The 16826-nt window shown below is 40.2% G+C and overlaps 1 protein-coding gene and 1 pseudogene across 1 annotated transcript in view; one reads left to right on the forward strand and one right to left on the reverse strand.

The window, feature by feature from the left end:
- The window catches only part of LOC114834060, a 202607-nt pseudogene that overhangs the window by 17284 nt on the left and 168497 nt on the right, over window positions 1-16826 (reverse strand).
- The window catches only part of LOC114840304 (NACHT, LRR and PYD domains-containing protein 3-like), an 82873-nt gene continuing 72890 nt past the window's right edge, over window positions 6844-16826 (forward strand). The window contains exons 1-3 of the mRNA XM_034295559.1: window positions 6844-6861; window positions 7514-7736; window positions 7936-9724. Of these exons, the coding sequence (XP_034151450.1) occupies window positions 6844-6861; window positions 7514-7736; window positions 7936-9724 (2030 nt within the window). The remainder of the gene's footprint in view (window positions 6862-7513; window positions 7737-7935; window positions 9725-16826) is intronic.

A 16826-nucleotide genomic window follows, 5' to 3' on the forward strand; every position in this document is an offset into this window, starting at 1 on the left:
AATGTCCCAGATTTGACAGAATTAATAAAGGTTTTTTAAAACAGAAAATATAACAGTTATTTCCTAAAAGACACACCCATCCTGCCCCCTCCTAAGTTGTGGGTCCCGTCTCCTGGGACAATGGAAAACTGTTTTTCCATGTTTACATTTGACCTTTTGTTGGGTGTCGTCTTTACTGAATCCAAAATGTGTCCAAACGACCGACGTTGTGTTTTTCTTTGCTACTAGTTGCTCAGTTGACTCTGCGTTTCAGTTCTCCATGTTGTTTCCATACCGCAGACTGGACGGGGAGAGTCATGTGACTACACAAATTACGTTTTTAAGGCGAGAGTATTAACAGGAAAAACCAAAATAACCAACATGGGGAAATTACGTCGGTTAGAGGATCTCACTAGCCTTCGGTTTATTTTCTGCTTGTTCAGCAGTTGTTTGATAGTTGTTCAATTCTTATCATTTTGGCGCTGGTGATTTTCCTTTGGTGCTCGCTAAAACCTCTTTGGGGGGCGCCAAAAAATCCTCTATGCAGGAAACACCCTGACTCCGCTGAGGTGTGTTACGAAAAATGACATCATCCTCGTCATCTTCAGTACACCAACAGACTGGGGAACCACGACAACTGCAGCTACAGGAGAGACAGGAATCATCAACGCAATTTGAAGAGTTTAAGCATTCTTTACGTGACACGCGACATCAACATTTTTGGTCAGCAGTCCTTATAACATAATCAGTCTCACTTAGCTTTTTATCCAATCTGTACCGGCCTGTAAAACGCGCAGAGACGATCCAAGCACAGGCAACAGCACCAGAACGTGGTCTCCAGGCTGTAGTGAACGAGAAACAACCTTGCGATCAAAACGCCCCTTCATTCGCCTCTGTATGGAAGTCAGCTTTTCTTTTCAGCCAGCATGCAAGCACTCACGAATTAGACTTACATTATCCAACACCTTTTTTGGGAGAACCTGCTTTTGTTCTATACATGTTCCTTCACAACTTTCATTGGACCCCTAACCGTGTGTCCAAAACTCTGCTCGGCAGGACCTTTGATTCTCTCATTGCAAATAAAACAAAATGATCGCCTTCGTCCCAGTCGTTTTTAGTGTCCATACAATATTTTTGTAACATGGACTTCGTAACAAGGCTCCCTGACTCTCCGGATGATAAGCACTGGACACCATGTGAGTGTCACATGAACAAACAAATTGGCCAATAAATTTGAACCCTGGTCTGCCAGAATTACTTTAGGCAGACCAAAAGAGGCAAATAATTTAGTCAAAGCTGACACTACTCCCTTGGATGTGATTTTCTGAAGAGGTAATGGGAATAATGGGTGGCAGCACACATAATCGTTGACAGGTGCTGATTTCCTGACTTGTTTTAAGTAATGGGCCAACAGTCTACTATGACTTTCTCAAATGGCTCCCCCATAACTGGAATCATGTAGAAAGGAGCCGGTGTGATGACCCGCTTAGGCTTCCTGGTGATCTGACAGGTATGACAGGTCCTGCAGGAACAAGCCGAATCTCTTTTCAACCCTGGCCAATAGAAATGTTGTAACACACGGTTGTATGTTTTTCTAACTCCCAAATGTCCTGGCTGTGGAATGTAATGTGCCAAGGACAATACCTGTGACCTAAAAGGTGTCGGGATAATCTGAAACACAGAACTCCATACGCCATCAGGTCCCTGATGTGGAGTTCATTTACACAGCAATAGCCCATCCTCAATAAGGTAAGCTACGGTTTGCATTTCAGCCTGCTCTTGAATTATCACAGAGAAATAAAATGTCTCAAGCGTACTGTTGTGCCTCAATCAGGTTCTCACCAGTAAATGGCAACATGCACTCACCAGTATTAAAGGAATGAAGCTGACCTTGACTGTTTGTTTCCACAGTAGAAGTAGAACACAAATAGGAAACATCATCCATGCTGAAGACTGGGCCAAACACTGTGTCGTCCAGCTCAATCACATTGCCCAGTTGATGTGATTGTGCGCACGTCACCACACACGCTGGATACACAACATCAAGCTCCCAGTTCACTAGTTCAGAGCTAGTGGTGCTTTCTGGAGTGTTAAAAACCTCTAACACTTGCCTCACTAGACCTCCCGCAATGTCATTTCCCATGATTAAGGTGATCCCTTTCACAGGAAGATACTTTTTGCAGAGCTAATTTGAAATATCCGTAATGTAACTCAAATGTCAATTATACATAGTGCACAGGCACTGGAACACAGTCCATCTCAATCCCTCGCAACACTACACTGTAGCCACACAATGACAACACTACACTGTAGCCACACAATGACAACAATACACTGTAGCCACACAATGACAACACTACACTGTAGCCACACAATGACAACACTACACTGTAGCCACACAATGACAATACTACACTGTAGCCACACAATGACAACACTACACTGTAGCCACACAATGACAACACTACACTGTAGCCACACAATGACAACACAACACTGTAGCCACACAATGACAACACTACACTGTAGCCACACAATGACAACACTACACTGTAGCCACACAATGACAACACTACACTGTAGCCACACAACAACAACACTACACTGTAGCCACACAATGACAACACTACACTGTAGCCACACAATGACAATACTACACTGTAGCCACACAATGACAACACTACACTGTAGCCACACAATGACAATACTACACTGTAGAAACACAATGACAACACTACACTGTAGCCACACAATGGCAACATTACACTGTAGCCATACAATGACAACACTACACTGTAGCCACACAACGACAACACTACACTGTAGACACACAATGACAACACTACACTGTAGCCACACAATGACAACACTACACTGTAGTCACACAATGACAACACTACACTGTAGCCACAACACTACACTGTAGCCACACAACGACAACACTACACTGTAGCCACACAATGACAACACTACACTGTAGCCACACAATGACAACACTACACTGTAGCCACACAATGACAACAATACACTGTAGCCACACAATGACAACACTACACTGTAGCCACACAGTGACAATACTACACTGTAGCCACACAATGACAACACTACACTGTAGCCACACAATGACAACACTACACTGTAGCCACACAATGACAACACTACACTGTAACCACACAATGACAACACTACACTGTAGCCACACAACGACTCACCAAACCAGGCAAAACATCCGAGAGGATGACGGACTGCGATGCTCCGGAATCTCTTAGTATTCCAATAGGCAGATGCGTCTCCGGATCGTCATCTAGTGACACTGATCCAGTAGATATGAAAGGATCATAACTTGGATCAGGGGATGGACACAACACAATAGAGAAGTTCTCCTGAGCAATAGGCATAGTCTTCACTACCCCACCGGTTTAGAAGGAGTTGTGTGATGAGACCTGCCTACGTTGCAGCTTCACGAAATCAGCCATAATCAGCCTTTTCTGTGGCGGTGAAAGCATTCTCACTCTTCATTAGGACAATGTGGAGAAGGAAGTGAGGTGTGTTTGACTGGTGTAGTCCCTGCTGGGACTCTGCTCCCAAATTCAGTAAGGGGCATATTAAATGTTGTCTTAGTAAATTTTTTAACTCCTGAGCAAACTCCACATAGCACCTATGTGGGCCTTTTTATGGTTCCTAAACTTCTGCCAATTGGCTTCAGGGACCAACTCATATGCACAGAAATTTGCATTCTTAACACAGTACTACTTCAAACTATCCTTAAGCTCTAACACGGACACAACATCATGTGCTTTACCAAACAGTTTACACTGTAAGAGTAATGGCCAAACCTTTTGAGCTATTTTGCCTCTTTGAGGCAGCAAAGCATTCAAACACACCAAAATAGCTATCTACTTTGGACACTCTAAATGGTGGAACTAGTTGAATGTTTTTGCTGATATCAAACCGGTCAGTTGACTGACCTGATGTGGAGGTGTGGTCTAAAGACAAGGGTGAAAAATCTAGCGCAGGACGATCTCCAGTTGCTGCGACCTATACACGGCCTCAAGCTCCATTTTCCTGACCTCTCATTTAAAACTGTTTTTAAATGATAGGTCAGGAATATCAAGTTTAGATGCTCGTGTTAAAGAGCCAATCACACGTCTCCAGATGGAGGAGCAGGCTAGCCTCCATTTAGGGGTGCCCCTTTTTAGCACCCCTAAAAAGGGGCTAGCCTCGCCCATGCTCTCTGGTACCCAGCTGTGTGTCCATGAAGAGTGACCGTTCTATGAGACTACCAACACATTTCAGATTGGGAGACTTTTCTACACATCAAAGGTAATAAAAACTCATGGGTCATGGTCAGTGATTGTCATCATTGTCTCTTATTTGTTTATTTTGTACCTATTATCTGATGGACAATATTTAACCAAAAAGATATTACAGGCAAACCAAATCTTTAGAATGTACATACATTTAACAAAAAACATTTATATGATGACATTAAAGACAGCAGAATATAAACAGAGTAAACTTTCTTGCTTTTTCATCCATAATCACTTTTCCTGTTTTATAAAACTTTTACTATGAAAGTCTCCACTTATAAAATGGATTATGGTACTACTACAACTTCCACTTATAACATGATTGAGTTAACCTCCATTATACATTGTACCATGGTAATTAACAATTAAGATCAATAAAAAAAAGTTTGTTACCATATTTATTAAGATGTATTAAATGAAGGTGCTACAATGGGAGTATAATGCATTATATTAATAATAGTCCAAAAAGTTTGGTTTGTGTTATTGATACGTATTCATCATTATGGGCATTTGTTATCTTCATTTACAGGTGCATCTCAAGAAATTATAATATTGTGGATTTTTTCAAATCAAAAAGTGACATCTTCATATATTCTAGATTCATTACACATAAAGTGTAACATTTAAAGCCTTTTTTGTTTCAATCTTGATGATTACGGATTACAGCTTATGGAAATAAAGAATTCAGTCTCTCAAATTTTAGAATAAAGAATTTACAATACAAAGATGTTGACCTGAGAAGAGCTCTAATCAGCTAATTAACTCCCCAAGCCTTTAATCTCTCAGGTTAGTTCAGTACACACATCCACAATCATGGGGAAGACTGCTGAGTTGACCATTGTCCAGAAGACACTCATTGACACCCTTCACGAGGAGGGTAAGCCACAGAAGGTCATGACTGCATGGGCTGGCTGTTTGCAGAGTGCTGTATCAAAGCATATTCATGGAAAATTGACTGGAAGAGAAACGCGTGGTAGGAAAAGGTGCAGGATTGACAAGCAAAGCCAGTTCAAGAACTTGGGGGGCTTCACAAGGAGTGGACTGAGGCTGGAGTCAGTTCATCAAGAGCCACCCCCCACAGACGTGTCCAGGAAATGGCCTTCAAGTGTGACATTTCTAGTCTCAAGCCACTCCTGAAACAGAGAGAACGTCTTAAGCGTCTTACCTGGGCGAAGGAGAAAAAGAACTGGACCGTTGCTCAGTGGTCCAAAGTCCTCTCTTCTGATGAAAGTAAATTTAGCATTTCATTTGGAAATCAATGTCCCAGAGTCTGGCAGAAGAGTGTAGAGGAACAGAATCCAAGTTGCTTGAAGTCCAGTGTGAAATTTCCACAGTCAGTCATGATTTGGGGTGCCATGTCATCTGCTGGTGTTGGTCCAATGTGTTTTATCAAGTCCAGAGTCAATGCAGCCGTCTACCAGGAGATTTTAGAACACTGTATGCTTCCATCTGCTGACAAGCTTTGTGGAGATGCTGATTTCCTTTTCTAGCAGGACTTGGTACCTGCTCATAGAGCAAACCCATGGTATTACTGTGCTTGATTACTATTACTGTGCCAACTCGTCTGTCCCAAACCCCATAGAGGAAAATGAAACACCAGACCCAACAACACAGACGAGCTGAAGGCCGCTATCAAAGCAACCTGGGCATCCATAACAGCCCAGCAGTACCACAGGCTGATTGCCTCCATGCCACGTTGCATTGATGCAGAAATCTGTGCAATAGGAGCTCTGATCAAGTATTGAGTGCATAAATGAACATACTTAGGGAACCTTTGCAGGTGTTTTGAGTTAATTAGCTGATTACAGCTCTTCTCAGGTCGACATTTCTGTATTATATATTTTTTTTGTCTAATATTTTGAGATACTGGATTTTTGATTTCCATGAGCTTTAAGCCGTAGTCATCAAGATTGAAGCAAAAAAGGCTTGAAATGTTTCACATTGTGTAATGAATCTAGAATATATGAAGGTGCCACTCCTTGATTTAAATTATGGAAAGAAATTAACTTCTCCATGATACTAAAATGTTTTGAGATGCATCTGTATGTCTCAGACCTGGTTTGGGATTCCTGTCTTATCAACCAGTTAAGTTGGAGAACATGAAATGCAGTATATTCTTCGTAATTGTCAAGAGGTGTTGATCTTGCAGTGGCCAGCAGAGGGAGCTACTTACTCTAGTAGTTGCTTAACCCGCTCTCACTCTACTGTTGCTCTCACCAGCCTGTCTAGTAGTCAGTCACTTGAGAGAGAGCAAGGCAAGTAAACAGCATATAGATGAGGGATTCATAAAGCATACAATATGAAAAACCATGCTCAGCTATTTTGTTATTTCCATTATTTTTGTTTATTGAAATAACAAATGTATATCAGCATTGAATCTAACGTTGGCTAAGTAATCGTTTTTTGTTAGAAATAAGAAAATGCATATGGAGAATAGGAGAAGACTACCATTACTTTTTTTACAACTGGTTTTTAGTATCTTCACAATTTCAAATTGTAGAGTAGCCTTGACAAATGAGGCTTACAAATTATATTGAAGAAAGAAGAACCAGATATGAAAATAATCTTCATGGTCAGACTCACTTAATTCTTCTTACAATACAATATCCAGGTCAAGGTTCATGATAAACTTTGGGTGTTGTGGTTTTTAACTGAGTTAAAGGGGTTTAAGAGCCCACATGTTTCTATTGTAGAGCTACTATGGTCAATGTTGCATTATGAGTACTAACATTTATTATTACATGTTTTGTTATTATACTGTTTCCTCCTTTTTTCACCCATTTTCACATCTTTGTTTCTACTTTTTTATTTTTCACTTCATCCCCACTCTTTTATCTTTAATTATTTTCTTTCTTTAGGGTTAAGTTTTTGATTCAAGACTAGGACAATTAGGTTTCTGAATTACAAACAATGAGTTGTTAGTCCTGAAAGTGAAAACTAAAATGTGTGGGAGTCTGTAGGCACTCTGGAAGTGTAGATGTAATTTCATGTTTTGTCCACAGAGACCAACAGGTGAGATCAGAGCCTGAGATTCTCAGTGGTCAATCTGTCCAGAGTCATCAAACAGACCTGTCCTCTATATTCAGTGTATGTGGTCCTGTTATGTACATTTCTTTCTGTTTACCTCAAATAAAGTTAATATGTCAATCATTCATACATTTATTAATATTATTTGTTAATATTTAATTCAGCCTTATGTGAACTTTTCACTCTGCTCCCTTTAGTTACTTGAACAGAATATCATGTCATTTGTGACAGAAGAGTTGAAGAGGTTCAAGACAGTGCTGAGTTCAGATCTCCCAGAAGGCTTTGAGAGGGAGGATGAGGAAGGTGTGGACCCTGAAGATGAGAAGCAGGAGAGCAGTGCCAAAGAGGGGGTTCTGAAGATCACACTTCATGTCCTGAGGAACATGAACCAGAAGGATCTTGCTGACACACTGGAGAAAAGTAAGAGTTGTCAGACTTTACTCCTTGAATGTTCCATAAAGAGGAACATTTAAAAGCTTTATGTAGCTGTTTAACTTAATAATAATGACCAGAAGACAACATCTGGTGACTTCTAGTAATGATGTTTTTAATAATTTAACATGGAAGAAAGAAACTGTCATTGTTTAAGGACACAATATTCTGTTATTTCTTCATTCAGATGAGCTTGCTATGATTTGCCAACATGATCTCAAATCTAACCTGAAGAAGAAGTTTCAGTGTGTTTTTGAGGGTATCGCTGAACAAGGGAACCCAACACTTCTCAATAAGATCTACACAGAGCTCTACATCACAGAGGGTGGAAAGAGAGAAGTCAATAATGAACATGAGGTGAGACAGATTGAGCGAGCAACTAGGAAAAATTCAAGACCAGAGACAGCAATCAAATGTAATGACATCTTCAAACCCATACCTGGACACGACAAACATATCAGAACTGTGCTGACAAAGGGAGTCGCTGGAATTGGAAAAACAGTCTCTGTGCAAAAGTTCCTTCTGGATTGGGCTGGACAAAAAGCCAATCAGGATGTCCAATTTGTATTTTCCCTCCCTTTTAGGGAGTTGAATTTGATGAAAGGGGAAAAACTCAGTTTGATTCAACTCATCAATCATTTCTCAATCGAAACCACAAAAGCAAGAATCTCTAACTACAGCGAATACAAAGTTCTGTTCATCTTTGATGGTCTGGATGAGTGCCGACTGCCCCTTGACTTCAAGAACAACAAGAGCTGTTGTGATGTGACAGAGTCAACCTCAGTGGATGTGCTGCTGACAAACCTCATCAAGGGAAATCTGCTTCCCTCTGCTCTCCTCTGGATAACTACCAGACCTGCAGCAGCCAATCAGATCCCTTCTTGGTGTGTTGACCAGGTGACAGAGGTGAGAGGGTTCAATGACCTACAGAAAGAGGAGTACTTCAGGAAGAGATTCAGTGATGAGGACCTGGCCAGCAGAATCATCTCACACATAAAGACATCAAGGAGCCTCCACATCATGTGTCACATACCAGTCTTCTGTTGGATCGTTGCTACAATCCTTGAGCACATGTTGACTACAGATGATAAAGTAGAGCTGCCCAAGACCCTAACAGACATGTACTCACACTTCCTTGTGTTTCAGTCCACACACAGAAATGTAAAGTATGATGGGAAAAAAGAGACAGATCCACACTGGAATAAAGAGAGCATTCTGACACTGGGAAAACTGGCTTTTAACCAGCTACAGAAAGGCAATCTGATCTTCTATGAAGATGACCTGAAAGAATGTGGCATTGATATTAGTGAAGCATTAGTGTACTCAGGAGTCTGTACACAGATCTTTAAAGAGGAATGTGGGCTGAACCAATACAAGGTGTTCTGCTTTGTCCATCTGAGCATTCAGGAGTTTCTAGCTGCTGTATATGTGTTTCTCTCATTCATCAATAACAATGAAAATCTAATGGATGAACAAAAATCAACCGACAGGAACGTTTCAATGTGGTTCGGAGAACAAGTCACATTCTACAAGACTGCTGTGGATAAAGCCTTACAGAGTAAGACAGGACACCTGGACCTTTTCCTCCGCTTCCTTCTGGGTCTCTCACTGGAGTCAAATCAGAAGCATTTAGGAGGTCTACTGACAAAGACCAGAAGCAGCTCACAGAGCCATGAAAAAACAGTGAAGTACATCAAGGAGAAGATCAGGAAGAATCCCTCTTCAGAGAGGTGCATCAATCTGTTCCACTGTCTGAATGAACTGAATGACCATTCTCTAGTGGAGGAGATCCAAAGATACCTGAGTTCAGGAAGTCTCTCCAGAGAAGAACTGTCATCTGCACAGTGGTCAGCTCTGGTCTTTGTGTTACTGACTTCAGAAGAGGAGATTGATGTGTTTGACCTGAATAAATACTCCACATCAGAGAAAGGTCTTCTGGAGTTGTTGCCAGTGATCAAAACCTGCAGAGCTGCTCTGTAAGTACAGTCATGAAAATGCCCCCCCCCCGACACACACACACACACACACACGAACACACAAACCCTCTTCTTAAATCTACAGTGTATTTATTTACTGAGAACATTAATAATGTTTTTTGTTTAGGCAGTTACATTGTAGTGTCATGTAATACAATGTCAGGTTTAAATGTACTCCCTAAAGTACAGTTGACAAGACAATGATGTAATCTATAGAGGATTTTCTAATTATTCTGAACTATTGTTCTGTTTGTGACATCATGATAATCTCTCTCCAGATTGTCAGGTTGTGGAATCACAAAGGAAGGCTGTGCTTCTCTGGTCTCAGCTCTGAAGTCAAACCCCTCACACCTGAAAGAACTGGATCTGAGTAACAATGAACTGAAGGATTTAGGAGGGATTGAGCTCTCTGCTTTACTGAAGGATCCACAAAGTAGACTGGAGACTCTGAAGTAAGTAATAGTGGTTTATTTTCTACCTAATATATAACCTAGTGATGATCAATGTTGGGGGTAACACGTTACAAAGTAACATGTTATAGTAATCATACAATTTTTTTAAAAGTAACAAGTAATGTTACTGTTGTTAATGGGTTAGTTAATACATTTGCATTACTCAACTCTCCTCAGTGCAACCAATGTAGATTTACCTAGCGTTTATCATCTCCAGTAGCCAGTGGCAACAGAGGATGCCAAGATGGCAGCACCAGCTCTCCTTGCTAAAGGTCATGATACGCCTACCAATGCCACGCGCCCAGTTCCTATTCATTTCAAATTAATTAAGTTCACGATTCAAACTTGGGAAGCACTTTACTATTTTGACTACATCATTACTACCCTTGCATATAACCAAACACCAGAGTTGCTATTATGTTTTGGCAGAATCTCTTGCCTGTTGGGCAACCAAAGTTTAATGCCAAATCATCCTCTGTTGGACAACGAAAGTTGATCGCAATTGAACATCTTGACAACCACATCTTGACATGTTCTGTTTATAAACTGGATTATTCTGAATCATTTCAAAACACACGTAGTATTTTTTCACTACTGAATAGTCATCAAACAATAATGGATTACACACATTTTTGTGAAGATATTTCAAAATGCCTAACCTTTTTGGGGGGGTGTTAGCTTCTGTCCACTTTTGATCCATGAACAGAGTATTTAAACAAACAAGTCGGGAGAATCTTTAATGAGCATGAGTCCAAGATGTTGATCTTCCATAGTTCTTACATGTTCTCCAACTATTACAAAGTTAACAGTCTTTTATGCCAGGACACATAGGAGGCAGTCAGTGATCATAGCCAACCATTACACAGACTATAATAAGATGTATCCTGTAAAATACCCTTGTATGGTGTATTCCAACCTATGACCCAAGGGTCTTTTCAGAGAGTTCTATGACAGTCACATACACAGTTCCTAACAGGTGGTATGGACAGGGTGTTTGGGACCCATCAGAAATGGGGCATCATGTTTCCTACCTAGTGTCCTTCGTACAGAGATAGTTAGTACTCAAACATTGTGTCATGCTTAATTCAGTTACTTTTCAATATTACAGCTTTTATTTTTGTTCTTCCTTGTTCACTGCAGTAGATCTATCTAGTATTGATGTCTATAAAAACAGGCTATTGTGGAACATGTGGAGTCACTTGCAATACAAAATAATGTCTGGATTTCTAAGAGATTCTTGATTAAATAAGTAAATGCAAGTATTGTTTCTGATTATGATATATGATTACTTGACATAAAAGGATGGGTGTCTCTTGCTGTATAATGATTGATAATATTTTATACTGGTGACTGAAACAGACTATGGAATCCCTGAGTATGTAACAGTACCCCATTACCCATTAAAAGTGACCAACACGTGAATATAAAATGTAACGAAGGGCACTTCATTACTAGTGACTGACTGCTTTGGTCTTGTTAATAAGGAGCAATGGGGTTGGCTAACAACTGAGCATGGAAGAGAACCTAACTATGCACATTAATAATGACACTTGGCATATGGGTGGCGATGTTTTGCACTTTATTGGCAGGATTTGCACAGACATTTTTTGCACATTGCATGTTTGCACACTTTCTATGAACAATTTAGTGACGATTGATAGCATACTTGTTGAGCAGTGATTGTTTGCCGGCAGGTTGTTTACTCAGCGCCACCTGAAAGGGAGAGCGGCATTAGATTAAGCTCAGATGATAATACTGTGTGTATGTTTGGTCATAAATTACAACAGAACAGTGAAGTCAGGGTTTGTTTAACTTTATCCTGTTATATCTACTTGTCTAGGTGCGTATATATCACAGTAGGAATGTGCTAGGGCAATAGTTGGTTGAACATTGTTTTAATTGTTGGTATAATCACTTAGCTGTCCTGTCTCGCCTGCTCCAGGGTGTTCGGCCAAAAGAGTCCCCGGGTGTACGAACACCGAGATAAACGTTCCGGGAGAGACCAAGTGGTTCAATAGGAGAGGGGGGGGTCACTTGTTAGTTTGTAGTTCTAAAGGATTATTAGGAACACCATACTAATAGTGTGTTTGACCCCCTTTCGCCTTCAGAACTGCCTTAATTCTACGTGGCTTTGATTCAACAAGGTGCTGAAAGCATTCTTTAGAAATGTTGGCCCATATTGATAGGATAGCATCTTGCAGTTGATGGAGATTTGTGGGATGCACATCCAGGGCACGAAGCTCCCGTTCCACCACATCCCAAAGATGCTCTATTGGGTTGAGATCTGGTGACTGTGGGGGCCATTTGAGTACAGTGAACTCATTGTCATGTTCAAGAAACCAATTTGAAATGATTCGAGCTTTGTGACATGGTGCATTATCCTGCTGGAAGTAGCCATCAGAGGATGGGTACATGGTGGTCATAAAGGGATGGACATGGTCAGAAACAATGCTCAGGTAGGCCGTGGCATTTAAACGATGCCCAATTGGCACTAAGGGGCCTAAAGTGTGCCAAGAAAACATCCCCCACACCATTACACCACCACCACCAGCCTGCACAGTGGTAAAAAGGCATGATGGATCCATGTTCTCATTCTGTTTACGCCAAATTCTGACTCTACCATCTGAATGTCTCAACAGAAATCGAGACTCATCAGACCAGGCAACATTCTTCAAGTCTTCAACTGACCAATTTTGGTGAGCTCGTGCAAATTGTAGCCTCTTTTTCCTATTTGTAGATGAGATGAGTGGTACCCGGTGGGGTCTTCTGCTGTTGTAGTCCATCCGCCTCAAGGTTCTGCGTGTTGTGGCTTCACAAATGCTTTGCTGCATACCTCGGTTGTAACGAGTGGTTATTTCAGTCAAAGTTGCTCTTCTATCAGCTTGAATCAGTCGGCCCATTCTCCTCTGATCTCTAGCATCAACAAGGCATTTTCGCCCACAGGACTGCCGCATACTGGATGTTTTTCCCTTTTCACACAATTCCTTGTAAACCCTAGAAATGGTTGTGCATGACAATCCCACTAACTGAGCAGATTGTGAAATACTCAGACCGGCCCGTCTGGCACCAACAACCATGCCACATTCAAAATTGCTTAAATCACCTTTCTTTCCCATTCTGACATTCAGTTTGGATTCAGGAGATTGTCTTGACCAGGACCACACCCCTAAATGCATTGAAGCAAATGCCATGTGATTGGTTGATTAGATAATTGCATTAATGAGAAATTGAACAGGTGTTCCTAATAATCCTTTAGGTGAATGTATATATTTATTGTAATTATTTTGTGTTTGTTAGGTGGTAACTAGCAGGAGGTGTATGATTACGTATATTATGTATTTACATGTATCTACATGTTGTCTAAGATGCTATAGTCATGTGAGAATATTGTGAGAACACCTACTCATTGAACCATCCAATCTAGTTGACCTGGAACACAGTATAAAGCGTGCCAGTTTCCATCCGTCTGTGTTGTTGGTTAGGTCTCACTTCCTGGTCTCACATACCTGTCGGTATGTGCAATTGGTGTTTTTGAATAAAAATCTGCATGCTTTGGTATGCCACATTGCTTTGGCCTCTTTGTTTACTGTATCATCCAGCCACTAAAGGGTCATTCTAACATAGAATCAAAGGGCTTATCTTAAAGTAACATAACACCTTACTTTCTACAGCAAGTAACTAAGTAATATAAAAGTTACTTAATAGGAACTGTAACTACTAACTGTAACTTGTTACTTTTAATGTTCCCCAACACTGTTCATGGGAAAGTTTTTTTTTCACAGGTTTATGTAAAGTGTAAGCATCCTGTCCGGAAAACCCAACACTGGTGATGATTAACATGATAAACAACAGAGCTGTTACACACCAACAGAGGACTAAAAACAAATGCTGTTGTCACTGGGTGAACCTCCATCAACCCTCAGCTCCCAGCAGGACAAAGTACCCAATCCCCGGTACTGTCCAGTATTCACTGGTACAATATAAATGTTTACTGCTCTTCTCTAATAAAACAAGCCTGAAAATATATTTTTTTGTAATCAATGTGATCACCTGGCCACTTTATCTATATAATTAAACTTTCATTTAATAAAAAAACATAATATATAGCTAAGGAACTTAATAGAGGATACTAAGCAGCTCTGTGGTCCCAAGCTGCTAACTGGCCTATCTATTTTTAATTGGAAATATAGTGTGGCTTCTGTCACTCGTTCCTGTCATGTGATTTGACAGGTGGGCAGGACTTCTGGTTTGGTAGGCGGGACATCCGGTTTGTTGGGTGTGACTTCCTGTATGACATGTGTTAGGGCAGAACTTCCATTGTGACCTATGCATGTCCAGTGAATAAAATATTGTGGGGGTGTGTGGGGTGACCATGTATTTGTGTTTTTTCTGATTGCTTTGTTGTGTTGCTATTTGATGTTTTACAATGTGCCTAGAGAGTTCCAACTTGTTCCCAGGCAATTGATAAGCGTTATAACAGTAGGGAGATGTTATAACAGTATGACACTGGTGTGACATGTATGATCACACCAGTGGGATTAGAACGTAATGTTAGAATGCACCTTTGTAACATCAAGATACGAGTGACGCAACCTTGCTTTTATTTACTCACATTTCACTCAAAGAGTGTTTTTAACTTTATTTCCTCATTGTAATCGTTTGAAGAGCTACACTACGATTTCAATGAGGTGGCAATGGTTCAAATCTGGACAAGAAGGGTTACTTATGTACCAACATGTTTTTCTAAAATAAAAAGAATATGTCTGACACAAAAACAAATTATGTTTGCGATTAGAACATCTTACCATATCATGCTAGAACTGACAACCTATCAAAATCATTGTGTAAAAACGTTCCAGAAGCTACGTTGCCCAAAGGTAGCTAAAGTGTTTGGGCGCTGCTATGTTGGTTTATCAACCAAAGATAAAGGTGATAAGATGAGTAACTCTGGGAGATGGTCATTTACATCTGTTCGTCTTCTGGACAGATCTGCAAATCTTTGGTCAGATGTACTTTATGACTCCCAGAATACAGTACAATGTAAATAAACATGGCTGGGTATATAGACATTAATTAGCTTAAAAAAACAATGTAGTCTGTCTTCAAAAACCTATTGATCATATTTGTCAATTCCTAAATATGAAAGAATTTGATTTCATAATATGTAATAAACGTTTGAGAGCATCTGAATAATAAAATATACCTCAACTTTTTTAAGCAAGAAATTGTCATACATACTTTTTTAACAACAACTGCACTTTAGTTGACAACGTAAAGTGATTTAAAAAATATCTGTGTTATTTACAATATTTTACACTGCTACAGCAAATGTTAATTTAAGTGGATCTATATATTGTGATGTAGTACTTTCACAAAGAATTGTGTTACTGCAGTGATTTTATTGTCTTTTTTGAAAGTGAGATCTGTGCCATGCAACAACCTCTTCCTTAAGAATATTAGGTGGAAGAGCTGGATTGGGAAGTCTTGTTATTTTGGCTTGGTAAATAACAGTGGTGTCCTTCTTCATGGCTAAGACTGTCTTTAGAATTTTGTCTCTGAAGCTTTGAGTCGTTTGGTAAAGTTTGTGTGCAACCCACTGTTTTTGTTGCTTGGGAAATACAACATTGAATTGTTGTTTGCCTTGGAGAAAAATATACAGTAAGTCACAAGAATAATGTCATGGTACTGGCCACAACTGCTGGAGTGTTGTGGCCAGTACCATAACAACGCTACAACTGTTTTTGGCGTTGTGTTCCCATGTTTTGAAATAGCAGCTCTGAGCAAGCTCGCACTCACAGCCTTAATGTTTCAACACAACCAGATGATTTTGGGGATTATTCATTGCAAGGCATGATATTGTAATACGACATTTGTGTAGATGTGTACAATGATGTAATCTTTAGAGGCACTTCTAAAGTAATTCTAAACCGTATAATAATGTTTTTCCAGACTTTCAGGCTGTGGAATCACTGAGGAAGGCTGTGCTTCTCTGGTCTCAGCTCTGAAGTCAAACCCCTCACACCTGAAAGAACTGAATCTAAGTGACAATCAGTTAAAGGATTCAGGAGTGAAGCAGCTCTCTGCTATGCTGAAGGATTCAGAATGTAGACTGGAGAGTCTGAGGTCAGTAACAATAAATAAATAAATAACTGACAACACAACAATAAACATGACAACAACACAGAGGGGCAACACAGCAAAAGGGGAATACAAACATCTGCTGTCTTCCCACCTCCACCTGCTCTAAACTGCCAGCAGTTCTCCATCACTGGTAAAGACCAAACCCTGTCAGACATCCCAGCAGGCCTGGAAGGAAACACACCACAACTAACAGGAACACCATGACAAACAAAAACATATTCTTACATAATTAGGACATTTTCACTTAGGGGTGTACTCACTTTTGTTGCCAGCGGTTTAGACATTAATGGCTGTGTGTTGCATTATTTTGAGGGGACAGCAAATTTACACTTTTATACAAACTGTACACTCACTACTTTACATTGTATCAAAGTGTCATTTCCTCACTGTTGTCACATGAAAAGATGTAATCAAATATTTGCAAAAATGTGAGGGGTGTACTCACATTTGTGAGATACTGTATATTATGTTTAGAACAAATAAGGCTATATCCCGTGAAATATTTTCTT

The sequence above is a fragment of the Esox lucius genome, chromosome 11 (assembly GCF_011004845.1).
Source record: "Esox lucius isolate fEsoLuc1 chromosome 11, fEsoLuc1.pri, whole genome shotgun sequence".
Classification (NCBI taxonomy): Eukaryota; Metazoa; Chordata; class Actinopteri; order Esociformes; family Esocidae; genus Esox; species Esox lucius.